Below are 27,859 nucleotides of genomic sequence, written 5' to 3' on the forward strand. Positions count from 1 at the left end.
ATGACATATATATATATATAGATATACATTAGATATGGGCTCCTCCCATATATATATAAAAACAGCAGGTATAACTTCACCTACCACTATATACAGCACAAAGCAAGTTGAAATTTGGGCCAGACATCATTCCTTTCAGCAGACTGCTGGTTATCAGAGCACAGAGCCAGACCTGTCGAGGTGAGGATGAGGAGGGCTCAGCCCCTGCCCAGCTGTGTGGCTGATGCTGCTGTGCAGGGCCCAGGTGAGGATTTGGGCTCTTTCCAAGCCCCAGGTGAGGGTCATGCTGCTGCTGCACTGATGCTGGAGGAGGGCCAGCCCAAACACTCCCCTCCTTCTCCACCAGGCAAGGACACTTCAGGGATTTCCAAACCTTAGCCTGGAAAGCTCCTGATGTGCTGAGTGAGACAGCAGCAGGTAGAGGCTGGGTCATGGCACCTCTCCCTTGCACACAGATAGGGGGTGAATTCAGAGCCCAGCCTTGGCTCTGCAGGGCCAGGCTCCAGCTCCAGCTGAGACACACCAGCTGTGAACTTGGGGTGCTATGAGAAGAGACAGGAGGGCAGAATGGGGCAAAAATCACTGGAAAATTCCTCCTGGTACCCCTAGGTAGAAAGAGATAGTGCTGGCCTCTGCCCTGAACAAACCTGTGGAGGCCTCAGGGGAATCCCAGAGCTTCTCCAGAGAAAATGAGCTTAACAGAAAAAAACAGCTTAGCAGAATTGTGGGGGTTGTCTGCACAGGAAAGAAGAATTCTGACATATAGGTACTATAAGCAGGGATTTTCAGTGAATGAACATGAAGGAGTGTGGGAACTCCTGAGGTTAAAGGGAACTCCTAAGAACTGGCACAACCATTCCACCTTATCCTCCCATGATCCAGAAACTGAAGCATCTCACCAAAGGCATGTAGCTTCCCAATGTGCCCAGGGCAAAATCTGAGACTATGAACTTCAAAGGAAAACCTGAGTTTTCTCAGCCTCAAGGAGGAGAACTACACCAAGCCTGGCTTCAGTCTGGGGCCATGGAGAGACCCCAAAGCCACGTTCTGCAGGTGTCATAAGTGTCTCCATCAGCACCCACAGCACATCTGACAGAGGGATGCAGGAGGCATCCTGATCTCCCCCACTCCAGAGACTGCTGTCATAGGAATGAACCAATGCACAGACCTTCAAAGAGAAAATTTTATGGACGCTTTTATACACATACACAAATATTTTAATATAATGGTAACTGAAATGTTATCCATATTCTTAGTACTGTCATAATTAACTAAAAAGATATTTTTTAAAATTTTGTAAAAATGACATATTTTACACATCTTCTATTTACAATTGCAATATGCTTAAATGTTATAAAACATCCACTCTGACCTTTAAAATATATGTATACTAGGACTTAGTATTAGATATATTATAATTTATAGCAAACTTAGGGTTTGCTGCATATCTATCTGTTCAATGGGAATTTTGTAATCAGCCTGGCTTAATAAAGGCTGCTCAAAACCAAAACTTGACAACAAAAATAGAAAAAAAGGAAAAAAAAAAAAAAAGAGGGAATGTGCAAATATTGGGGCAGGCAAAATAAAAATTCTCAAGCTTGCATTTTTAAAAATAACATCATGAAGACTTCCAATAAATTAAAATCTTAACCCTCAAATCCTTCTCCTGGTATTGTCCATCAACTTAATATTCAGTTAATTAATCTGAAAGGAAAAAAAAACCCTAAACAACAAAGAACAAACCCCACCCCAGACACCAGATCTTCCTGAGGCCATGTGCTGCCCACGCTGCAGTCACACATCAGGGTTTGCTGGAGCTGCTGCTGGCACAGAGGAGCTGGCTCTGTGCATGACTCGGGAATACGTGCGCTCCATCCCTGGCTGCCTTGCTGAGTCCTCCTTGTACGCAATCTGTGCAGGAAAAAAGAAAGAAAAAGGAAACAAACAGTGAGAGAGACCTGAATAATTTGGAGTCTGAAGTGTCTGTCTAACCAAGGATTTGCCATTTTTTAATTGTTACACAATGATGCCAAGGATCTGACAGAGGAAAAGGACCTTTCCCTGGTAAATGGAGGCTGCAGGGACAGGGATGACATCCTAGAGTCAGGGGGAAAACAGGGCTGGGCTGGCTTCTGCCAAGCTCCATGGGGTTCCCTGAGCTGCCCCACTCTCACAGAAGTCCCCTACACTTAGCACACTCAGGGACACCCACACTAGCACCCCCTGACCACGGCACAGACAGGCCCAGCTCTGCCCAGGCTGTCTTTGGGATGCAGCACAGAGCTGCACATTGGGCAGCAGGGCTGGGACCAAGTGCCAGGCTGAGCCTGGCAGAGCTGCAGTCCAGCAGCAGTGGCAAAAGCTCTGCCCTGTCCTATGGCAGGCTTTAGCAAGAAGGAAGGTATTTTTCCTGAAGAAGCTCTTCTAGCCTTGGCAATAACCCTTTTTTCCTACTTACTCCTATAAAAGCAGACTGAAAGCCTGTCTTCCTCCATGGGTGCTTTGTTGAAGCATTCCCAGCAGACACAGGGCCATCCCACTGACCACAGCACCAGCAGTGGAACAGAAACCTCTCCAGGTGGAGCCCTACACCCCCCAGCCCCAGCTGTCCTTGGCCAGGGCTGCAGGGCAGCCACACCTGAGCTGTCCTTAGGGCACAGACAGCTCTGGGAAGGAGCTGCTCTCACACCAGGGGCTGCAGGAGGAGCACTGGGACTTTGGGCACACCCTGGCAGCCACTTTTGCTACTATTGGCACTTGCTTTTGTGTTAGGGGCTCCTGTTGAGCTGCCTCACTGGCCTCCCCAAAGTTCACAACCAGGACCCTAAAGAACAGGGTCTCAAGACTGCTCATGGACAACACATCACACTTATACCTTGGAACTTTTTTTAAACTCCCTGAGAAGGGAGTCATTGAGATGAAATTAAACAAACATTCCCAGAAAAACCAGCAAGTGAAGGAAGTATATGACATTAAAAGAAAAAAATAGATGTAAGAAAAATGAACATACCACTTTTGGCTATAGTATTGAGGGAAATGTTAGACAGGGAAGAAGAGAAGCTGTATAAGCAAGGACCATGACAGAGCTGTCAGAAAAGAAGAACAAAAAAGAGAAAAACAAAAAAAGAGAAAAACATGTGGTGATGAAAAAGTCACTGTCAGTAGGTGAGAAACAAAACTCTCTTGAATACAGCAATGGGAAAGATGGCAAATTTTACTGGTGTAAAGCACACAGCACAGGTGCAAGAGAGCCCCAAGCTTTCCCACTGTGAGATAAATATTTCAGCCACAGTTTATGGCATGTGATTTCTCTGAGGAAATACTCTCAGAAATACTCAGAAGCAGGGAGTTCACGAACTCACTGCAAAGAGGAGCAGAGTTTTCTCAAAACCCCACACTGCCCAGAAAATGGGGCTTCCCCAAAGGATTGCAAGTGGGAGACTGTTTTCAGGGTGGACTTTAAAATTCAGACGATTTTGGTAATAGAGATGACAATTTTTTCTTTTGTTGGATGAACTCTTTACACATTGGCATTGCTTTGTGCAAGCAATTTTGTATTATTTAGTAGGAAGAAAACTCAGAGCTCACAGATATAAATACAGGTATGAGCATTTAACAGAACTCTGTTCTATGAATGCTGAATGGGCTGCTTGTGCCTCATTTGAGCTGACCATGCATTTTCCATTCTTGTGGGAAACAGTGGCTCACACAAGACACATGGTGCTGCCTGTGCACACTGACTAGATGGTCAAAATAACATCCATGTGAGATGAATGAATATTGATTAACAAATAATTCCCTTAACACTGACATACTGAACAAAACAGTGATAAATACTAGTTATGATAAAATCACTGGAATGCTTGAGGTGCACAAATGTTTATACACCTGAACAGGAGAGGAGCACAGCTCCCAGAACTGCAGCCACCCCTGAGCTTGACCCCCCCTGGCAGGCACCAGGCCTTCAAGGAATCAGGAAATTTATACTCAAGGAAAACTCACTCAGTGCCACAATACAGAAGCACAACAATGGGAAAAACATTCAGGTCAGTCCTTATTCTCCTCATATGTGAATATGAATAATATAGCATGGGATGATGGAGAGCCAATTAGGCACTTCTGTGAGATGCCACCACTGATACCAGAGGTTAAACCAAGTGACTCTACTCCAACAGTGCTTTCAGATGCTACAGGCACCTGGAAATGCAGCACAACTGCTAGAGAGGAACTATTTATCAGATGCAATCTAAGGTAGCCTGCCCATAAGCATGCAGAGCAATAATTAAACATGGTTTAATTAGCACTTCAGTATACAAATTGCTCAATATTTAATTGAAACAGAAATTATGAAAAAAAGTCTGCCTGGACAGCAGTAGAATAGCTGCAGGTGTGCACTGGAGTCCAATTCAGAATTTTGGGATGCAGCTCATATAATGTATCCATGCATGCTCATCCCTCTAAAGCTGCTAAAATACATGGCATCTATTTTGACCATGTACTCAAGCATAAAAAACTCTTAAAAAATAACTTGCTCTGAAAGCTGAATATAAACAGAAACAATAAAGATACCTCCTGTGGTTATAAGCTACATCTTAATAGCAATTTACTGTTTTAATTAAATACATCACAGTTATAGGACAAAGCAAGCAAAGCATAAAGCACTAGTTTAGAATATCTTTCTATGCCTCTAAACCCCAGTCAGCATTTAGCATCACAAACATTCAGCTTTTCAACATGTAGCAAGCCAACCAGAAAACAATCTTTGTTGGACCATGTTTGATATACATAATATACTTCTATTAAAAAAAAAAAAAAAAAAGAGGGGAAGAAACAAAACCCAAAACTGCAAAAAAATAAACTGTTTTCTCAGTCACTATTGCACTGCAAGGTATTACTTCTAGTATTTTGCTCTACAGCTTCATTTGTCACTAGAAGACACAATTAGGCACCCTCACTGAGCCCAACCAGCACCAAAACAGATGTTCTGACCTGTTCATTCATAACTACAGAGAGCTCGCTGAGCATATCCTTGTAATGAGACTTCATCTCTCCCTGATACTCAAATTGATCCTCCTTAATAAGGCGTTCATTGACATCCAGGGCATGTCCACAGGCTTCAGCAAATTGCCTGCAAGCACCAAAACACAAGAAACAATGACACAAGTTTTGCAGTAATGAAAAAAACCGACGTACATCTATACACACAGTGCTGTCTCTCTGCTCCCCCTTGCAAATTGCACCTTGTTAGAAGAGAATTTCAGAACTCATCCTTAGATCAAAAGCAATATATTCTACTAGGGTAGCCCAGAACTGCAGTAAATGTTTCTTAGGAATGACTTGTAAGATAGGGGAAAGGCAGATGTAAATTAGGCTGGTTCAGATCAGCCTGATTTTGTGTCTCACCTGCCTGTGCCATGCAGAGTGTCCTATGTGCTATGTGGGGGGTGAAAAGCCTAAAATTAATGTTTACCTGAAGATTTCCTTCAGAAGCTTGACTTGATTATCAGGATATCTCTTAGCATTTGTCTCTTCAAGAAAAGCTCGAGCATAGGCCATTGGTCCAGCATTTACCTGGGTAAAAAAATACACAGCTTAGGTAAGAGAACAAGCCATTCCTTATTGTTTCTTTTGTGTTCCAAGGCTTGGAGACTGGTCTCAGGCAACCTAGGCTGTGAGAGGAACATCCCCTCACTCCCTTTGCCACCAGGATGGAAGCTGAGGAGTTCTATTGAGGAAACAGGAGCTGCTCAATCTCACAGAAGCTGCAGATCTGTGCTGGCCTTCCCAAGTCCCCAGCTAGCTGACCACCAGACATGTTTGTTAGAAGACATTTCCATGAGAGCACCAGGAATACACATGCCTGTCATGATCCCAGCTTCCCTAAATAGAAAATGACAAAGCCAATCCCAAAAAAACTCCCTTTAAAGAATCCACCTGCCTGTGATGGACCCTATTCTTAAGTGATACATGACAGTCTTGTTGGAAAGGTCTTGAAAAAAAGAGAATAAAGGCAGCAAATCGTCCTTACCTTGACACTGACACTTCCTTGGAGCTTGAGCTGCAGTCGGATCATGTCCACTTCTTCCATTGTGCAAAGCTGATTGAGCTCTGAGACCTTTTTGGACATCTCATCAATGGCCACTTCGATGGGGTTCAGCTCTGTGCTGGTCTGGCTTATGACCTGAATGCGCTTCTTCACGTAGGGAAACAAGTGACTGGCTACTCGAGAGAGAGAAATGGATCAGAGAACTCACCCAGCAAGACTTAGGAAAGCAAAACAATTAAAGTATTAACTTTTGACTTTGTCAATCTCTTTATCAATCCATAAAAATTTTTCATCACTGAATGAGTAGAAGTGACACAGCAAGTCCAAGCTGAATTCTGATGTACCTGGCACTGGAAGAACATTTCCTTTGGAACTCACTGGTGTTTGACAGCAAGCTCTGCCCCATGCACGTGGCAAAAAGCTCTCAGTGCTCAGATTTCAGAATCCACAAATTTCTTCTTCTGAGTTAATGCATCAAATTGTAAGTCCACACTGAACTTTGTGCACAGATCAAACCACCACATCAAACATACATCAGGTTAGAGGCAGAAGCCTCTAGCCAAGCTGGGAATCATTCACTGTGCTGGTGTTGGTTGGGACAGAGTTAATGTTCTTCACAGTAGCTGGTACAGGGCTGTGCTCTGATTTGTGCTGGAAACTGGGCTGATAGCACAGGGGTATTTTTGGTTTTTGCTGGGCAGGGCTTACACAGCATCAAGGCCTTTTCTGCTCCTCACCCCACACACCACAGAGGAGGCTGGGGTGCACAAGGATTTGGGAGGGGACACAGCCAGGACAGCTGAGCCCAACTGACCCAAGGGATTTTCCAGACCATATGGTGTCATGTCCAGCATATAGAGCAGGGGGAAGGAGGAGGAAAGGGGAGAGACATTCAGAATGTGGTGTTTGTCTTCCCAAGGTAGTTACATGTGATGGAGCCCTGCTTTCTTGGAGTTACCTTTACCTGCCTTCCCAGGGAAGTAGTTAAGGAATCCCTGGGTTTGCTTAGCTTGTTTGTACAGCTTCTGCTTAACCTATTAAACTGTCTTTATCTCAGTCTGTGAGTTTTTCACATTTGCATTTCTCATTTTCCCCATCCCACCAGAGGACACTCAGTGAGTGACTGGCTGCATGGGGCTTAGCTGCCAGCTGAGGTTAAACCAGCACACTCACTGGCAGATGAACCTATTATTAAAACATCCTTAAAGAAGTGAAAAGGTACTTTTAACATTCAACCTAAACACTGCTATGGGAGGAATTATTCACCTTTAAAACTCTTTCAGTCAAGGCCTTTCATGGGTCTCAGGGAGTTTAGCAAAGGTATTGTTATGGTGCTTTAAGTCCGATCTGAGCTAACACTTTTCTGATTGCTCTACATGCTTTGGAAGGTCTCCCAAACTCCATGCATGTCCTTCTCCACTAAGCATCTGCTTCCAGTCAGCTCAGACCTAAATAAGCTCCAGTTTACAGTGTGTCTGTCTCACTGAAGAACAGGAAACCCTGGACTTCCAGAGCTGGAAGCACGAGCCAGGCATGGCAGAGAGCCAGCGAGCCAAGGACTGCAGCCAGCTGCACTTGCCCTCTGCCCAGCAGGCTCTGGAGCAGAGATCCACTGCAGGTGCCACTCCAGCCACAACTGACTTCACCACTCCTCCAGTCACAGCAGAAACCTTGCTTTCTTCTCAAACTAAAACCACTTAAATTTACACAGGAAACAAATGAAAACACATGACTTTATCAAACAGGAGTGAAAAAAAAAAAAAAAAAAAGAGAGAGGAAAATAATGTTTCCTTTAGTGAAAAGCACTGAGGTGAGGTAGGTGCCAAAGAGAAAAGCAGGGGAAAAGTGGAGGTCATCAAATTCTCACTGAATGCCAAAGATGGAGCAGGGCTGAGAGCAGTGGGAGCTGATGACAGCATGTAATAACCCAGGGAAAATATCCTGCCAGAAGAACAGCCCTCTGTTTTTGCCAGACAGACCATAACAGCTGCACTTTCAAGTCAGTGAAACTACCTGCTTCAATACAGATCTCAAAACACCTACTGCTGCAGAAGCACTTAAAAAAACCACACACAAGCTATTCCTCTTTTCTTCTTATTACAAGCAAAGCTGTGTCATGTAACAAGACACCCTCAGACATCAGTGCCTCCTTCCTGACTTGCCAGAAGAGAACTTTTAGGTGACTGTGCTTGCACTGTAAGTAGTTTTCTTCACTTTGTCCTTTGGGGGAAGCAGAGGCACTGAAGTTGGTAGGGAACTGGGTTTTGTGTCACTTGGGAGCCTTTGCTGTGAACATCAGCCTCTCTGCCCACGGCTGCCCATGAGAACAACGCCTCCATCTCAGACAGTTCCTCATACATCAAAATTCAGACATGTCAAGTTTCAGCAGCTACTAGTCTCACAAAGGAGGCCTTTAAAAAGAGAGATTTCCAACATGGTAAGGAGCTAAAAACTTCAGTTTAATATGACTCATTAAGAGAAGACATATCGAGTGCTCCTGACATTCCTGCCTTAAAACACTGATTGAAGTCTTACCTCTAGCTTAAAAAAATTGTATACAGTGTATCTTACTCCCATTTTGAATGAAAAATTCTGTCTGCAAGTTTTACTCTTAGCAGAACAGACATCCTATTGGCTTTTTCTTTGAATTATTATTAAAAGAAAATGGTTCTGAGTGCTAAGCTGCCTCCAGCAGAACCACTCACTGCAAGAACAGTTAAGATGCCAATTATAAGGAAAAATAAAGCAGCTGAATGGAAACAACTATCCCTAAGCTGGTCAGCAGGTGTGTAAGGAAGCACAGGGCCAACAACACAGTGAAAGGACGAGCCAGCATCCCGCTAAGTGACTGATGAGACCTGGCAGCCCTCTGGGCGGGGAGCAGGGCTGCAGCAGGGCACAGACGTACTGGTGAGGATGGTGCGCCGCTTGCACTGCTCCTCCACGCCGCCGTGCTTCTTCCCCGACAGCGTGAACGGCGTCTCGAACACAAAGCGGTTGATGTTGTGGTGCATCTCAAAGTCAGTCCTTCGGTCCTCGGCCTCCTTCTCCTCAAAGAAAGGTGTCACGTAGGTCACCTGGATGTAGGCGTATTTGGGGTCCAGGTCTTTGGGGTTCACCTGTGGTACAGTGGCAAACAGAATATAAATCATGTTAAGGGTGATGAGCTCCCAAGGCATCCATTACATCTTTGATCTATTTATTTATTTATAGCCATACTGATGAAAACTGAGACTTCTGAATGTCATACTCAGATCATGGAAGGAGACAAAGGTATTTTACCAAGAGCTCCCTGAGAAGAGTGGGACCTTTGACTATAGCCATTGGCAAAAATGGATGAAAGCTAAATGAGACAGAAAACAACCTGCACTGCAGCAAACATCTGCCTGCTCCTCTTGCACCATGCACTCAGTTCTCTCCCTGGTGCAAAACCACATCTTTCATACCTTGTTGGAATCCTGGATGATCTTCACGTTATCTATCCCAAACTTGTCTGCGTAAAGTTTCATCAGCCTTTGAGAGATCTCAGACAAGCCAGTTAATTTGGGCTCTTTATAGATATACTCTTTACCTTCCTCTTCTTCAAAAAAGCCCTGATTGGAAAGAAACAAAAGGATACAGTGAACATATCAGGCAGGGCAAAACCTAAATGAGGTGCTTACATCAGGAATCAAGGTTGCCTGTGTACCCACCAGAGCATCCAGTAGACCACTTCCAGCACCTAAGTTAAAAGCTTACCTCTGTCCACTCCTGGAAGACATGTGCCTAGAGGTCAGTGTTTATACTGGTCTGCAATCTCCAAAGTGACCCAGGAAAAGATCACTACACATTCATTCACTTAAGGGACTGATCTGCTTAAAGAGTTAAAGGGATTTTTGAAAATGCCGATGTGTGTATGATGAAAAACCCTCACAGATTAAAAACTAGACCTGTCAGGAGTACTGTGGGTATTACTGGAAACCAGTAACTAATAGCTGCAACAGCAGCTCATCTGACAGCACCTTCTTCAGTCTCAGTGACCTTCTAACATTGCATGATGTTCAACAACATTATCAAGTAAATTTCATAGGCATATGAGGAACTTCACAGGTAATTAGAGAAAAAATCTAAAGCTCTAAAGCTGGCATTCTATCTGTTGAGCTGGGCAGGCAACTGACTTCCTATTGATTACACTGAGAAAATACCTACAGGATCATAATCTGGTTTCTGATCTCATTTTCACTGAAGCAAAACTGCTTTATGTGGGAAAACTTCATTAATTTGATGCAATCATACTTAAACATACTACTCTAAACTGTTTCTGTCAAAAGACATCTGCTTTCTGTTACTCTTCAGTGTTTTCAACAAAACCCCTCATGTTTTCCAAATTAATCTCCTAGCAAGCTAGAATATAGTTTATGCTCTTAAACCCTGATTCTGTGTGTGTTTGCATGCTGAAACACAGTGTTTATATGGAAGTGCCAAATCTCTGCTGATGCTGCATGGCACACTGAGATGATATCTCTGTTAATCGTTTTACTTAAAAAAAAAATACCTGAAAACAAACCACTAACAGATTTAGTCTTATCTCTAATGCAAGAGACATCATTTAAGTACATATTCCCTACAGTATTTCAGCTGACAAGTGACAAGCAGAAGTTAACTGTGAGCTATAAATAATCATGTCTGCCATATGCTATATGTCTGGCAAACACTATTAAAAGTAAGATTAAATACTTTTCAGATGCCAAATATCCTCCAATTTTAGGATTTTAAAATATTAAGCAGCCAACATTACATTATCGATGCATATCCCTGGATTATTTTCATCCTGGCTGGTTTGGTCTTGTAAGGACAACACAGCCTCACAGATAAAAATTATTACAGGGAGCAGCTGATGGTGTTGGAAGGGAGAGGACCTCCTGAATACTGAGCTCTGATGTTCTGAGAGACCAAGGCCTCTCACTGTGGGAGTTCTGCTAAGTGATATGGCCCTTCCTCATCCTCACACACCTCCAGACACAGCCTTGGAGCTCACAGCACAACAGACTCTTCTCTGCCCTTTGTTGAAAGGTGCTGAGGTAAAGCCTTCTTCTTGACCTGCCAGAATTGGCATCTAATGGTCCTTTCTCTGTCTGATCCCACAGTGAGTGATTGTGATCACTATGAAACTCTGCCCTCCATCTTCTCCAGCTTCTTGCACACACAGGAGAACAAGCCCTCAGCTCTACCTTCACCTGACACTGCTCTGAAAAACAGGCCTTGAATGTCTTTGCTTATCAGCACAATATGAGTTCCCACCTATTCAATATATTTAACAGGAATTTTTTTTTTTTTTGGGCTCTTAATTCAAGAAAGATACTGACTTCTCCAACACTCCTCTGTGAGTAAACTCATATGCACTGGCTAGTGTGGTCACTTGGGGGTGCAATGAGATATTGTCACCAAAGGCCTTTAACAGAATGTGCAGTCTAAAACAGCAGCTGCCATGAGATCTGGCTCCCTGAGCTGGCAAATGAAACTTGCTGGTGAAAACAGATGACTGTGTCCCCCCTGAGGATCACATTAATTCAAACCATCCTTGCACAGGGTCCCTGCAGCAATGCAGTAACCAAACAGTGTCTCTGCCTTTGCATGAAGAACAGTTTTCAGGTACAGCTGCAGATCATCTTTCTCCACTAAGAAGCCCCAAAATTCTCCCTCCCAGCATTAACATTATTCTTTTGTTCTTTAATCTGCTTTCTCTGCAGCTTTTGTTTCAGTTAAGGAACAGAAGGCACATCACATCTCTCCTGCAAAGGGCAAGGAGAAAGGAGTGCTTGCTGCCTTTAGAGCCCAGTGACTGGGGGGAACAGACAGAGGAGACACAGCTATGACAGAGTCAGACCCTTTAGAGCACTAAAGCTGTTTAAATGAAGTTGCCCTTGTGGCACTGGCACCTGGAAAGTCATTGCACTGTTACAGACATGCTGACCCAGTTCAGCAGAAGTGCTGCAGCTAAATTACCCAGTGGGAGAGCCACTGGCTCTGGGAGAATGCTGGCCAGAGGCTGCAGTAGGAGAGCCCTGTTTTGTCCTGTTCTGCTCCCAGTTTGAGGAAGGCCAGCCATGAGGAAAACTCTGCCCTTCCTCAGGTGCAGATCACTTCCTCCTTGAATTTGGCAAGTTCAGCTTTGCTAATCTGCCCAGAGAGCCAGGACCTGCCATTCCCCTCTGAATTCTCATTTGCTTGCTCCTACAAAGGACTGCCAAGACCATGGCCACAGGCTGCCCAGGGAGCTCCAGTGACCACTGCCATGGACCTCAGGCTGACACAACAGCCCTTCACCTGGGAGCTGCTGGGCAGGCCAGGAAAGCAGGCTTCCATTCAAACAGCATTAATGCTACCCCAAGACTTTCAACAGAGGAAGAGAGGGTCCAATCCCACTGCCAGTGAAGCTGGGACGAACTTCCACTGGGATGAGATGAAGCAGCATTGGACCCCAGAGTGCACACACAACATGATGACAGATACAGCTCGTAATTCAGGAAACTGAACAAACAAAAGTTAGTTTGTAGGATGCAACAATGAATGCAGCAATGTTACTTCATCTGCCATGAACCAAAGAATCAAGAGCAAAGGAAAATTAATGTTAAGTAACAGTAGAGGGAAGGATGAAGGATGTGTAAGGAGAATTAAACAAAACATGCAACAGAACTAGACTTACCACAGCCTTGAATAAGATCAAAAGGAGAAAAGAGCAAATTTCTGCATTAAAATCTAATTAGCAAACAGAATGATTCACATCAATCTGTTGTTTACACACTTTATATTTTAGAGCACAGGAAATTTTATGCTTGCCAAAACGAGGACTAAAAGGAACATGCTGGATTGCTACACTGGCTTGTGGGAGAAGAAAACACAAAATAATGCTTCAAGGGTGTTGAAGCACAGCAGAGGGAGTAATGCTATTCTACAGTACATTGCACAGAATCAGAGGTGACCTGGAAGCAGAAGGCAGAGTCAGGGAAAAACACAACAAAGCATCTACTGCATACTGCTCTGCTTTAAGATCTGTTAGAGGAGAGTCCATATATCAAAGATGCTTTGTCTGATTCTATTTATGTTGCAGTTTGAAAAATCCTGCCCTGCCTCAGTCCCAGTTTTGCTTTATGAAGTCAAGAACTGAAGCTGGCACAGAAGTCTGTTCTCTAATACACCACTAAATCCTCAGCAGTGGTTTACACAGAGGCAACTGAGTGCTCTCTCCTGACCAAAATCCTGCTGGGAGCCTGACCCACTGAGGCAGCTTTTACCCTGTGATTACTACCAAGTGCTTCCCTGAGCTGTATCACCAGCAGGTGTGAAGTCTGTGGCTGTGGAGACAGAAGCAGCCCATAGTTACCTGCCCATAGAAGGCCACCCGGTAATACCTCCCGAAGAGTCGCTTCTCGGAGTTCACAACCTCTGCCACCTTCAGGTAGGAGCGGTGGATGTCGTAGTACAGCTCAGACAGCCTCTGCACGGACAAACAGGCACAGGGAGGGGACTGAGGGCACGCCAGCACCTTGGGAAATGCCCCCACGGCTCTGCACAACCCTGCCTTGCTTTGGGCTCCCAAACCTTTGCAAAGATGGTTCTACGTGCTAAGGGAAGAGTTTAACCTTGCTGGCAGTGTAACCTTCCTGTCATCTTCTGAGGAGTTTTGTGTACAGGGTCAGAAAGCATCATCCCACCACCAGACAGTGCTGCTGACCTAGTAAGGGGTCAGAGAACCAAGTGCTGTTTGTGCAGGTGAGAACAAGGTGCCAACAACTCCAATCAGCTCCCACCCCACAAAGATGTGCTTTCCCCAGTTACAATAAACAGCACTTTCTCAGGACAGAGAACCAAAATTTCAGCTTATTGCTACCTACTACTCTATGTCTCTTTCAATTTAAACCCAGAAAAATCAGTAAATGAGATTATCATCTGGCTACCCATTATGTATTGGAATTGCCAGGTAAATAAGAAACTAAGAAACCCCAAGAAATTGTGAAGAAACCACACAATTTATCAGCATTTTCTAAATTTAATGCAATGCAAATGTGCTCTTGGTTTAAAACCTATGTAAAAAGTCACATCCACTGGCTAAATAGAAGAGGTTTGTTTGAAATCCTTTTACATTTACTGTTGCATTGATGCTGAAAAGAGGCAGGGTTTTTTATTTTCTCACAGCACAAAACATTAAAAGGAAAAATTACAGACAGGAAGAAAGAAAAAATTCCTTTTAAAGAAAGCACATTTTTCTCCCTAAAAGTTTTGATCTTTACTGTTGCCTTAGGATAATTAAAAAGACCAAAACCAAACACCCACTTACTTTAAAGTCCCTCTGCTTTTCAAAAACAGCAATGATAGGCTTGTTAACCTCAGCAATAAGCTCGTATCTCTCAGACTTCCAGAGGTACTCAACACACAGCTCCAGCTGTTCCACGAGAATATTCTGCAATTTCACAAATGCAAATAGTTCAGTGACTTGACAGCTGGTGGCATTTAATTAATAGCAATGCAGAAAAAGCACATATCCACTATTTCATTTTCATTCTGGAACTTCTATAGTAAGGTTTATTGCAATTACACAATGTTTACTCATGTATTGGTGACCAAGCTCTTCTTTAGACATAAAAAACCTGAAATAACAGTAAGACGAAAGTACTTGAATAGTTGACATATCATGCAGAAGAACTGGTTTGCTTTATGGGTTTCCCCCTGCCCTGACTTTGAGCTCTGGTACTTCATGTTCTCCTTAGCTAAACAGCACTGCACCAGCTGTGACATTTCACTAAAAAGCTGCATGCCTTTTAACATTGCCTGAGTACACTCACTGTAATTTGTTGTAATGTGCACAGGATTCCACTAGAAATAACACACTTAATACAGAACACATATATAATTGTTAATGTTGCTGACCTCATTATAGGGAGTATCTTGCATCCCAGAGTCTTCCTTCATAGCCCCTTCTTCTTTAATGTTGGGGGTAATGCTCAGAAAAGCAGGCCATCCCATGGAGAATAAGCCTTGAAGTGCAAGCCATAAGAAAGACTATTAATGACTGAATGACCAGACACTTCAAGAAGTTACTGGATACCATTAAAACTGAGTTGATGAGTTCATTTCTTTCACAGCCCAAATAATGAAAAGCACAAATGGTGCTGATTGAGTTTATGAGACTATTTCACATTTTCCTCAATGATATAAATTCACTTCTCTAGGCAAAGGGGAACTATAGCATTTTCCTAGTGCAGTGTTATTCCTCTCTCTGGCATTTTGGTTCCTGAGCTGTAAGTGCTGGCAGTCCTTGCAAAGCTTCAGGTGCAACACTCCTTTGTGCACAGGAATGACCCTCACAGGCTGAGGTGACAATTCACACTTGGGGAACCTGCATGTGTCCCACCTGTCAGGGGCACAGCCCCCCAGCACTGCACAGCCCAGGGGAGGTGGCTCCAGGCCATGCTGGAGGTGGCCAGTGCTGCCCCAGCCAAGGAGCTGCCTTGCAGAAAGCTCTGGCTGGTGCCAGCAGCTGCAGATGGGAAGGCTCATAAGGAATAAAACTGAGCTTAAATCGAGTATTTGCTAAGCTGAGGCTTTAGTGCCATGGTTGAAGCAGAAACAATTTGCACAGGCATCACACTCTACAGATCAGGAAGGGTCTACCTTGCAAGGATTTTACTGCTGCTCTGGAGTGGAGAAGGTAAACCTGCTGGGGGAGGTGACAAACTCCTGGCAAGGCTCATGCTTCATTTAAAAGTAGGAAAATGCTACTATGGCCCAATTAAAAAAACTAACCCATACACACTGAGATGGGAGCCTCCATTCTCTCGCTCAAGTTTTGAAAACCATTTAAGTACAGGTTTAAAATCACCCAATTTCATCACTCTAGCTACAATAATCTTTATTCAGGCAAAGTCTTTTACCACTGAACTGTCTCAAAACAGAAAGCTTCCTTCTTAAAAGGATGCATTTTTTCATCTTGTCCACAGACACTTCCAAATATATTGAAGGACTATAGTCTTTCCAAAACTGTTTTCTCTTTCCCAGATATTTGCTCTTGACTCTGAAAAATGCTCTTTATGGATATTGCTAACATATATCATGCTGAGAATTACCATGAAATACAGATTTCATTAACTAAATAATCACTGGCATAGAAGCATTAAAAAATGTAAGCCTGCAATTAATTTTTAAAATAAGTATCATGGATTAAAAAAACTCCTTTATCTATACTAAGTTACATATGGATAACCAGATATTAATGCCATCCCCCTACCCTCCCAGCTTTGGGTAGCCAAGGAATTGGACATGGATTTGCATGCTAAACACCAACTGACCCAAGAGGGATTTTCCTGCTGCAAAAGCCCATAACCAGAGGCATTCTGAGCAATCCATCAGACCAGCCACAGAGCATCAGGAAAGGAGCTCCTGATGTTTCCAACATCATTGCTTTCTATAACAGCCTTCAACATGCACTAGAAACAGTTTTGGTTTGGTTGATACTTTTCCAGATCAGATGGAAAACAGTAGTTTGATCTCCTAATCAGGTTATTTAACCCACAAACAGGCACGGTTAGATCACTCACTTCCTCCATTGTGAGTTGTTAGTAACACATTACTATCAGAGCCTTGAGCATCTTCCAGGAGCATACGTGAGGAACAAATCTTTTCCATTTTCCAGTAACCTATGATATTGTAAGATGGTATTAGTACACTGCTACTGGTATGTGTTAATACATGCATATTTAATAACAACAGACTAACAAGTGAAGCATTCTCTATTAGCTCTAGCTTGCTAAACATTTAATTAAACCTCTTTGCACAAAACACACTTTCACTGCTTCAGTCTAAGACTAGCATTTATGATAGATTTAAAAATAAAATATTTGGGAAGAATTCAAGATGCTTTAAGAATACTTTACATATAAGGAAGGAAATTATTTTGAACAGCAATATTTATAGATTCACAGTTGGTTTTGAATACATTGATCTTACCTTTTCTCTTCAGGTACTCTGCAATGAGAGCAGCAATATGAATATAGCACATAGCAGCCTGTAACGAGAGACCAGCATACATGGATGTGTTAAAGTACCCTGAATTCATGTAAGGAGCATATACTTTCAGCACTGCCAAACCACGAGGCAGAAAAGCAAAGACAGAAGTAATCTAAGAAAATAAAGGATTAAATGATGAAATCCAACTCAGGTGTAAATTTCACAAGGTGTCTTACATAAATGCATAGATTTTTCTCAAGAAAACCATTAAGATGACTTAACAAATAAGGTATTCCTGGGTTACGCAGTGGAATTTTTTATCACCCATTTAGTTTTTGATGAAAATGACAACACATTACAAGCAAAGCTCCTCTCCTAGGCTAGTGGGGGAGAAGAAAATCCTTTATGTGAGCTACTTACTGCTCATAACCTCCTCTACACGACAGCTGCTGTGCCTGTAGCAGAGATGCCAAAGTGACACTGCCCTCAGCTTCCCTGTCAGACAGGTTCAAGTCTGGCTTCAGCATGGATCAAGTACTCATGATCAGGCAAGGTGGGATGAGCATATCACATCTCCAGGTGTTTTCAAACCTCTGCTCCTCTGATTTCAAATATATGAGAGAGACTGCATGATTCTCTTAACACACTGCTGTTGGTCTTGCAAAGCCCTTTCCATCAGAACAGCTCAGCCTACAGACAAATGGATTTCCTGCTCACTTGCTACATTACCTCTGACAAATCCCCATTCCTTGCGTGAATCTTGGCCATGCTTTCGAGCCACGTCCTGCGTAACTCAGGTGTGCTGGCATAGGAATTTGCCAGGCTGTACTGCAGATCCACCAGCATCTCAGGGTCCTTCTCATGCTCCTTCATCTGAGCTGTGGCCATCAAAACCGTCCTGATGCGCTTGGTCAGGTCCTTCACCTCTGCTGGGAAATTAACGTTCTTTGGGAAAGATAAGCAATGCATCACTGAAACCATCCAAAGAGCTGCATGCTGCACCCTGAACAAGCTCAAGTTCTGCTTACAGAGGACCTCCATCCCCTCCCAGCTGGGCAGGCTTTGGAGCAGTCACAGTGCCACAAACCCTGCATGTTTTCCCCTGATGTGTCCCAGCATTACCAGATAGCCCAAGTCAGTCACCTGCTCCCCTACCCATGTGTAACAGCTCTGCTGAAGTCAGGGAGCTGGAACAGGTGTTCCTCAATTGCTTACTGGGTCCAGAACTGGATCCTTGCACACTCTCCTCTGAGCAACAGCACCATGTGCTATAGATAGTCCTGCTTAACTACACTCCCAGCATGTCTCACCATGGGAATAAAGCACAAGTCTGGCTCCTGACCTTCTCATACTGTGCTAGATTAAAACAGAGTCCTTATATTACTCACACCAGCTGTTCTCAACATATTTAGCTCAGCTCTCTAGTTTTTCAGAAAAGCAGTGAAATACATTTGTTTACAGACTTATTTCCATCCTTTGCTGTGTTTAAAAGCAAAACATTGAGAAAAAGTAAACGAAATTAAATACTCCCTCTTCTATGTCACACAGAGATGAGCAAGTCACAGCAGCAGCGTGACTGACTGCAGTGCTGTGAAATCAAAGCTGCACTTCAAAAACAAGTAGAATTGTAATGACATCCTATTAGATAACACATCAAATTACTTCTGCTATCTACCAATTTTCTTATGCTAATTTTATTATTAATCTCAGTGGAGATACCCTAAAGTCACCTTCAGAAAAGGACAAAACCTCCAAAGTATGAAACTGAAAATGCACATTGACACATGCTTGGACAAGAATTGTAAAAATTAAAGACCAGAATATTTTTTCAACAATTTTAGTATAGAAAATGACTATAAAAGCAGTGGTAACTCATCTAAGAGTATACCTTCAGTGAGTTAGAAAGGTTTTACAAAACCCAAATGTTGTGCCTGTTTTTGCTACTCATTTACTGAACAGAGGAAAGGAAGCAATTGTAGACTAAAAATTTTTGTTAACTTCAATTATGTTCCATTAGTCCCAATGCATGACCTCTGATATGAGGCAAATGAACACAATAAGCAATAAGTAACAAATAATACACTTTTAAAATAAAAATATTTTTGTTTAAAAATGATTTTCAGTTATTAAGCTTCTGAGTCACAAACACCTTCATGAACTTCAGATTGCCTGAGAAAGGCACACTATGAATGTATAAATCACTGGCTAATAGAGCCAGCAGTTTTATTTACTGAAACACTTGCTTCTGTGCAATTGTTGACCTTTTGCAAGAGGTAGTGATTGACAAAAAAATGTTTCTTACTTTCATCTGCTTGTCTCCATTAGCAAAATTATTTATAATTGCGAGTGAATGCTGAAACCGAGATCCGCCAATCCCCGCATCCGCTATCAGCTGGCTCACTGCCTTGATGAGCTGCACAGGGGAGCAAACACAGGATGCAATCAGCAAAGAAATCAGAGCTACAACAGTTTTTAACCCCTATTTTAGTATGACTTGATGTGCCAGGCTAGTGTAATTTCATACCTGTCCTATGAAGGTAACATGTACAAAGGTAATCTTTCAAGATTTTGTAGCTGCTCACATTTTACAGTGTAAATATGTTATTACTGGACTTCACATGTCTGTTCCTGTACTGTCAGATTCTGTTTAGTTCCTTCATCAGCTGTGCTCCAACTGCTGTAAGCAACATGTGAGTCAAGAATAGTCATTAATCTGACAATGCAGATATGTTCACAGCTGTTGTCTCTCCCTGGAACAGAGCTGAGCAGCCCAAGAACAGCAGAGAATCCAGGCCAACTTCAGAGTTGGCAGGAAAATCAAGCTGCCACAAATTGCCTGTCTGAGGACTGCAAAAGGATTGCCTTGCTTCAGTGCATAAAAATAATAACGATAAAAACTAATGCACATCAGTTAAAAATTGATGATCTCATACTTCACTTACCTGTAGATGGGATCTGACTATTGATTTCTGCTTGTTAAATTCAAAGTTCTTTCTCATGAAAAAATAAAGAAGAGCAGATGCTTCTGTCTGAGTTGAACGTGACCTATGGTTACAGCACTTCAGGATTTCATAGCAGAGGGAACCACAGAGATCTGCTTGTCCTTGGAAGAATGCCGATGGGAACTATAGAAAAAAATGTGTGAATATGTTCAGTACTACTCTCAGGTCTTGGTGCAGTTATTCCAAGTTAACAATTTTTTCTTAACCTTTCAGTAACTCTCCCACAGTTATTCATACCAGGGTTTAAACTAAATATAATCCCACAAGCAAATTAAAATTAAATACTATACTCAGATTTCCATACAAACACTGTATGCCATCAAACTGGCCTCTAAGAAGCCCAGAGAGCAGCTGGCACACAGCAAGGAATCTGCAAAGAATGCATGACAGCTAACCAGGAAAAGCTGTGTGAGTTCTGCATGGTTATAAAAGTTGTTCAGCAGAAGGAAAATACTTTGAGTAGAAGGGTCAGTGAACTTCCAGAGGTCAAGGGTTTGAAGAGCAGGAGAGAACAGAGAAGGGCTCTCCAAGCCATACCCACTGCTACCAGCAGGGTGAATGTAATAGAAGACTGAGGGAGCAGAGGGGGAAATGTGCACATGGGCTATAGATCTCAATTACTGCCTGAGGTTCTCTCAGGAACCACAACAGATCCCTGCTCCCAAAGAACCATGAAGGGAGAATTCAATCCCAAAAGCTACAGGATAAATGAGAAGGGCAATTCTGGGTATTTATTCATTTTCCACATTGCATAGAGCTCTTCCATTCCCAACAGTCTGGTATGTCATTTAAAGCCATCTGTGGATGGTTTACTTCATATTTCCCCCATGTCCTCAAGCTGCACTACTGGGATAAGCATGATTTCCTCCTCCTTTCCCCTGAGACAACAACCAGAGGGAGGCCACATGCTGTAAACTCAACTACACTCTTGTGTTTCATAGAAACATTTAGGAACCAAGGCCAGCTCTGCTTATTCTCACTTCCCCAGAGCAATTGTTATGTGAGTGCTACATTCTGGTTGGTTTTCAGAGGATCTTATCAAAGCCTGTGACTTGGAAATTGTGCAGCCTTTGCAGAGGGCACTGAGTCCCTAATTGCCTATGACAATTCACACAAGTGCAGTGAAAGCAAACAAACAGTTTGACACATAACCATATTGTTTCCTATGTTTAAAACCAGGTATTTGGAAAACTGTATTAGTGTGGTGAAGTGTATGGAATACTCTCTGCTAGCTCCTCTGGGGACAGCAGTAATCATTCACTGCTGGATTCTGCAAACCAGGTATCTGCCACAAAGACCATGGACCTCTAGGGTTTCAAGGTTTCTTCCATAGGTGGTAAAAGCAGGAAAGCCAAGGATACACCACAGAGCTGGACATCACTTGTCTACTTACATTAAAACTTTCCCCTTCTTAGCAGTTTTTTCCATTTCAAAACAGAAGTGTTTTTTCAAACATTGTGAACTTCTTACTTTTAATCAGCAATAAATCAGACCATCTTTGTCAGGAATAAGTATTAATAGAGTAAGTTCAGAACTCTTGCCAAATGTCCAAATGTCCAACAGTCCCCAAGCTGTAGTTGCTGTAGCATATTGATAGGCATGACTAACAGAATAAACCCAGGGTTACCTTGCCCACAAACAGCCGTAGAGCAGCAAAGACGTGTTTGAGAGCTGCTGCTGACTGGTTGATTTGCAAAAAGAGCATGTGCGTGTCAAAGACTTTCTTCATCAACACATTCTGGCAATCAGATTGCTGGAGCTGCCTCTGAAAAGTTCACAGACAAGACAGGACACTGTGGTTATTGAAGTGAATAAACAGAGGGATCTACTGGACATTCCCTGGTGCTTTTTTCTATGTAAAATTTTTGCAGATAATGCTTTCCCAGCTTGCTGCAGACTCTTGCAGTTTTTTCAAGAAAAGCACTTTGCTACTCATGGATTGTACACACTATATTTAAGGGTTGGGGTAACAGAAAGGGAGCACCAAAATGTAAAAGGAGCTGTTTGCTGTATTGTGGCTATGACATCTTCAGTAAGTCATCTGGGCTTGCTGAAGCAATCTGAGCAATTTTTAATGAGGAAAAGGATTCACCTGACTTGCAGAGATAGATAATAAGCAGTTTGGAAATCTGTTGTTGAAAATCTCTGAAATCTAGTGGGATAAGCATGATTGAGAAAAGGTGATGTAACACTAGATACAAGACACTTCCAAGCAGAGCAGGGCTGTACATAGCCCTGGATCTGCAGGATGTTTTTCCACCTCCTTTTATTCAGTTTGGGTACTATGAACCAATTCCCTTCTAGAAGACCTTCACTGAGGACTGGCATGTCTTATTTCCCTATCCTGCTATAGTGGACATCCCCAAGTTTCCTGTGTGCCTGCTCCCCCCAGCCTTCCTTTCACCCCATGTCCCACCAGTTCAAGCAGAAAAGAAAACCAGCAAAACATACCTGGTGATTCAGAGTGTAAAGACACAACAGGTCAAGGATTGTGAGGGAGACTTCTGTAGCAATGTTTGCCTCTGTGTCTACATACTGTACAATGTCTGTTTCATTAGAGGTGCCTGCAGCATAAAAAAAAGAAAGATGAAAACCAGTCTCTTGAGTGTCATTAAAGATGATTTAATTCTGCAATCTGGTCCTTAAGTCTCATCACAGCAGAAATGGGGTCCTAACTGCACTTTTAATCAAAGTGGTATTTTGAAGAAGACTGCTTATAGGAGATGAAAGAGGGGGAATATTTGATTCAACTCTCACCAACTGCACCAGTGATGCGAGTACACCCTTTCACTGTTTCTGCTCATCCTCAAAGGAGGAAAGAAACCTAATTGGGAAGTGGGATAGATGACTCCAATCTCATAACTTTAAGAGCCTCCTCTCAAGAAAAGGTCTGTATAGAGCCTAATCTAAATCTCACAGAATTCCAGAAAGAAGTAAATAATTTCTGTACTTACTTGCAGTGCTACTGTCTATCATCTGCAAGAGTTTGGGGTTAGAAAGTGCATTTTTGCCACGGATTATTGGCAATGTTTGAGATCTGTGGTGCTTGTGGCCATCATGACTTGAAGCAGAATGCATCCTGCAAGTGAAAGGTACCATTAAGAACAGAAAAAAAGAAAAAACTACTGTGGCTATCCAGAATTTTCCATGTCAGTTACTACAGTGCTTCTCAATGGCTGAATTAAACAAAATGATGCAAAATTCATCAGAGAAACAAAGATGAAGAAAGTCAGCGAGGTGGATAAAACAAACATGTGCTGTGATTTCCTGAAATCACAGGGGACAAAACTTCCATTAAGCACTGAAAAAAAAAAATTAGCTTAAATAACTGGCTGATGTTTAGAAAACTGTCTGTGGGTGAAGAAAAACTGAGGTAAGTTCTGTTAGCTCAGAATATAAAAAAATATATCTTGTTCAAGAAAGAAATAATAGTATCTATGAGGTGAAAGAAAAATGATGACAAACTGACAATGACAGTAAAAATACATGTGTGCATATTCATATGTTCATTTAATCCTCTTTGATGCTGACAAACACATCATTAATTTACAATGAGACGCTTACAACTAAAATACCAATTATTATTATTATTATTATAATTTTTGAAAGGATTTTATATTTGTAACTAGTGTAGAATTCAGGAAGATTTAACATATCAAAATTCAAGCAATTTTTAAAAATACACTTCCTGTTTATTTATTTTAAAAATTTAATTTTCATAAATTTACATGATAAAATTATTCTAGGACAGAATTACTCCCTGAATAACTCTAACCAACAGCTCATAAGTCAAGCCAAAGAGACTCAACTTTTTTACAGTTTAAAGCTCTGGTGCCTCTGAAGTTTGTTACATGTTTTGTCAACCTCTTTTCAGTTAATGCTGGGACAGAGTATGAGGGCTGGAGGATGACAGCCCAGGCTGAGGGTTTATAGCTAGAATTCAATGTGCCATTACCATTGTGAGAGCAGCCCTGACGCCTGGCCAGAGGAGTTTGAGCCTTTAAGAGTTCCATTATTCTGGGTGGCCTGGACAAACTTAAAAGCAGCTGCAATTTTCCTGTTAAGAGAAAGAGAAAATAAGTGTTGATGTGTTATGAAATGTGACATTGATTTTGTCATGTCCCTGAAGAGAAAATGCAGGCCTGGCAAAACCTGTCGTGGAGCAAGAACTGGTTCATCTGGTGACCTTTAATTCTGACACCACATGACATATAGAGGAGTTCACAGCAGTAACATAAAATTAAAAATGAAACATCAGCTGAGACAAAGCGTGCATTCCACATTTCACAGCTGAACATGATCTCAGATTTTTTCAGGGAGGCAGGAGATTTTTTTATTTTATTGCTGTGAAACTATTATCTATGCCCATTAAAACTGTTCTTTCCATGACATGGATGGAAATACAGTGTTCAAAGTTCCATTATTTGGCATATGAACAGAAATATGGTCAAGAATGGCCCCAGTATTTTGGGGTATAAATGCAATAATGGTTATCACACCATGGAATTAATCCTTTATAGTAAGTATGTACTCAGATATGCAGAACACCACAATAACATCATTTGCATAAAAGAAAAAATGAAGCATACATTGGCTTCAGTTCCACAAAGAGATTCTTTCAAGAGAACATTGAAGGATATACTGTTAATCTAAGTCTAATAAAAGATGTAATATTTAAATACTGCAACACAGAATTCATAACTACAGAATTACCTGACAATATTGCGTTTTCCTAGATATCTGAAATTTTGCAGGCAAACCCTGAAAGATAAAACAACACATTTTATGGTTATTAATGGCTTTGCACTTATGGAAAAAATGCTGAATCTTACTGCCTCAATGACACCCATGGCATATACACCTGCAAAAAGAATAGAAAGCAGCAGTTCCCAGCCTAGGGAATTACTACCACACGAGGTGTGGCAGCACTTTGCACACCCATGTTCTCTTCCTCCACAATTCAAGATTCCTGCCTGGTGAGATGGCAAAGACAAAAACCTGGCTGCAAAAGCATTGCTTCTTCATCAGCTAAAGGTAAAGAACTCACATTTCAACAACAAGATGGTGAGGAAATTCCAAAACCAGCTCCCTGCTGGATTCTGCAGTCATGCATAAATTGGATTGAGCAAACCACCCTGGGGATGTGAAAAGCAGGTCATCCTACATTATGTGACTTTTCTTATGGCTGGGAAGTTTTGAAGAGCTAAATATTTTTCTCAAGGGAAGAATAGAATCTCAACACCAAACGTGAAACTAATATGAAAATCTCTTTTAGGAGGAAGACCCAAAGCATTATGACCCTTGTTCATGGAAATTACAACATATTGGAGGATATGCATCTTATTAATAATGTCTCAACATGACTTGGGAAGATGAGAGCAAAATAATTTAAGATACAAGAGCTATTTCAGACTATTCTAATAGATGGACAAACCCAAAGAGGAATTTGCAGCCAGCACTTTAGAATATTCGACACAAAAAATCAAACAACCAAAAAATACCCAAAAAACTTACTCTAAAATGCTGAAAAAGTCTGTTATTTCTGAGAAGGGTGCTCGCAACCAGTAGGAAATCAGCGCATCTAAGGGGAGATATGAAAATACATTATGTATCTGTTACAGGGAATTAAACTTAGCCCAAAGCCTATAAAATACACTGATAATTATTCTAATTTAATGTTCACGTGGACTCAGCACTCACAGCATTTTACAGCAACATAATTTAAGTAGTGAGTGCACAGTTTTTACCTTCTGAAATGGTTTTCATAATGTGAAGGAAGCACATAAGAAGACTTCTAGTCTCAGCTTGATCCAGCTTGTCAAAACGAAGAGTTGACCCAATCAAAGACAAAGGTCTCATGATCTGTTGAGGTGACAGCAAAGGGCCTCATTGAGTACAGTGATGGACTCCCACCTCTAGCAAGCGTTTTCAACATTTGCACATGTACCTTTTCACACGTGTCAGTTCTCTCACTGTTTTTTTCATTGGTACTTGGGTTAGATTCAAGACTTGCTAAGGAAGCTCTGGAGTCAGCATGGTTTGCTGCAGAGATAGCTATTGATGAAAAGGCTGTAAATGAAAGTCATAGCAAACATGCTAAACTAAAACATTTATGGATACACAAAATTAACAAAAAAATGGAGAACTTAAAATGTGTCACATGCTGGATTGAGACAAGTGCTTTGAACTTCCAATAGCAATGCTATTGATGGGTATGTTTAGTGCTGAAAACATGCAACAAGTCGAAGTACAATGATTCAGTTTGCCATTTTTCATGGCATTAAAATGGCCTGTTGCATTCTGTGAGAACTGACCTAAAGACACAAAAAATCAGTGGAAAGATGCCTGAATTCATTTCCCTGAATTCTGAAATGGGGTTTGGAGGTAGTGAACAAAGTAAGTTATGTTTCTACTCTTCTGTTAAGTCTGGAAAAACTATGAATATTTGCCTCCATGAGACATTAGGAGTTTTTAGGAGAAACATTGGAACTATTTTAAAGTCAGGCAGAGACTACAAGAATGAACTCAGGCAAAGGGATTTCTTAGAGCCTGAAAACTGGCATCGTTCCAAAGCAGAAGAGTAAGTGAAACAGTGGATGTAGAACAGCTTCACAAGAGAGAGTCAATTCAAAGACACCCAAAGGGAAGAGAAACATTGCATACCATGTTTCCCTAGACATGGTATAGAAAAAGTTAATGATATTCTCCATGATTTCTAAGCAGAAAGCACAATGGATTGAGATACACACAGATCTGCCTATGTGTGTTCAGTCTGTTGTTTGTACCTGCAATAGAGTTCAGAACATCTTTGGAAAAGGAGGTGTCCACAGAGTTTGCATGTTTCATTGCTGTCTGGCTCTGAAACCCTCCAGCTGTGCTCAGGTCATCCCTGGATCCCTGTATTTGAAAGAAACAGAACCAGCTCCAGTGATATCACTCATAACTTGGATAATGACAGCACACCCAGGAGGCTTTTCTTAGAACCCAAGTTTGAGAACCTACTTTCAGTTGTTTTGACAGGACAGCTTTAAAGGATCAAGGCTTGCCATAATATGGTGAAAACTTACCTGCAATATGAGACTTTCTCATCGTGGAAGCTGTAAAGGACTAGTCAAGTCTAACTAGTGTTTGTTCTGAAACATTAACACAGCACTGGGAAAGGAACACTAATTGTCATTAGCAATGCTCAAAGAAATGGGCTCATTTGCTGGAAGGACTGAAAGACACAACACCCCTGCAGAAATCTGCTTCTAGCTTTTAAAGCAGTATGGTTATAACATATCTTCCATGAAACAAACATATTCCTCCAGAAGTGCATTTTATACAGACATTTTCTATGGCAGTAAAGTTGCTTTATGATGTTTCTGTACCTCTTCCCGCCTTCAGTTATTTGTATGTATTTCCTCTGTCTCCTGGTGTAGCTTATGGTCCCTCAGTTGTACTGTACCACTTTTGGGTGCACCAAGTGATCCTGCAAAGACTCTGAGGGCAATGGGAGGTTTTCTTTACACCCAACCAACTTTTGTCCCAACCTCCTGCCCTGAGGACACATCCTCAGACCCCAGCCTGTGGCAGAAGTACTGGACACATTGTCTGGAGCTCTGAATCTCTAACCCTGAATTTCCAGCCCTGGGACAGCAGTGTCCTGGGTCTGTTCCAGACCCCCATTCTGTTCCTTGACAGTACAGACCCCCAGGGCTCTGCAGGTACTCTGCAAACTGAGACCTTCCAAATCAAACTTTGCAAATGAAAATATATCAGTAAGTTCAGAACTGTATTCTGCTACCTAACTGCTGACCAGCATAAGCTTGGACCTCTTCCCACTGGG

The 27,859-nt window shown here is 42.0% G+C and overlaps 1 protein-coding gene across 3 annotated transcripts in view; it reads right to left on the reverse strand.

Moving 5' to 3' along the window:
- Positions 1-1,175: 1,175 nt before the first annotated feature.
- Positions 1,176-27,859, reverse strand: part of DOCK10 (dedicator of cytokinesis 10) — a 140,058-nt gene continuing 113,374 nt past the window's right edge. For all 3 annotated transcript variants that reach the window (XM_056499007.1, XM_056499009.1, XM_056499008.1), the window contains exons 34-56: positions 26,817-26,928; positions 25,979-26,100; positions 25,779-25,893; positions 25,546-25,612; positions 24,745-24,792; positions 23,987-24,088; positions 22,986-23,110; positions 22,483-22,595; positions 21,659-21,796; positions 19,972-20,154; positions 19,332-19,442; positions 17,759-17,974; positions 17,030-17,087; positions 16,621-16,719; positions 14,954-15,060; positions 14,364-14,486; positions 13,410-13,523; positions 9,493-9,639; positions 8,955-9,165; positions 6,029-6,219; positions 5,471-5,571; positions 4,990-5,128; positions 1,176-1,911 (exon numbers count right to left, since the gene is read on the reverse strand). In XM_056499007.1, coding sequence (XP_056354982.1) covers positions 1,795-1,911; positions 4,990-5,128; positions 5,471-5,571; positions 6,029-6,219; positions 8,955-9,165; positions 9,493-9,639; positions 13,410-13,523; positions 14,364-14,486; positions 14,954-15,060; positions 16,621-16,719; positions 17,030-17,087; positions 17,759-17,974; positions 19,332-19,442; positions 19,972-20,154; positions 21,659-21,796; positions 22,483-22,595; positions 22,986-23,110; positions 23,987-24,088; positions 24,745-24,792; positions 25,546-25,612; positions 25,779-25,893; positions 25,979-26,100; positions 26,817-26,928 — 2,859 coding nt within the window. In that variant the 3' untranslated portion in view covers positions 1,176-1,794. The remainder of the gene's footprint in view (positions 1,912-4,989; positions 5,129-5,470; positions 5,572-6,028; positions 6,220-8,954; positions 9,166-9,492; positions 9,640-13,409; positions 13,524-14,363; positions 14,487-14,953; positions 15,061-16,620; positions 16,720-17,029; positions 17,088-17,758; positions 17,975-19,331; positions 19,443-19,971; positions 20,155-21,658; positions 21,797-22,482; positions 22,596-22,985; positions 23,111-23,986; positions 24,089-24,744; positions 24,793-25,545; positions 25,613-25,778; positions 25,894-25,978; positions 26,101-26,816; positions 26,929-27,859) is intronic.

This window comes from Oenanthe melanoleuca, chromosome 9 (genome assembly GCF_029582105.1).
Source record: "Oenanthe melanoleuca isolate GR-GAL-2019-014 chromosome 9, OMel1.0, whole genome shotgun sequence".
NCBI lineage: Eukaryota > Metazoa > Chordata > Aves > Passeriformes > Muscicapidae > Oenanthe > Oenanthe melanoleuca.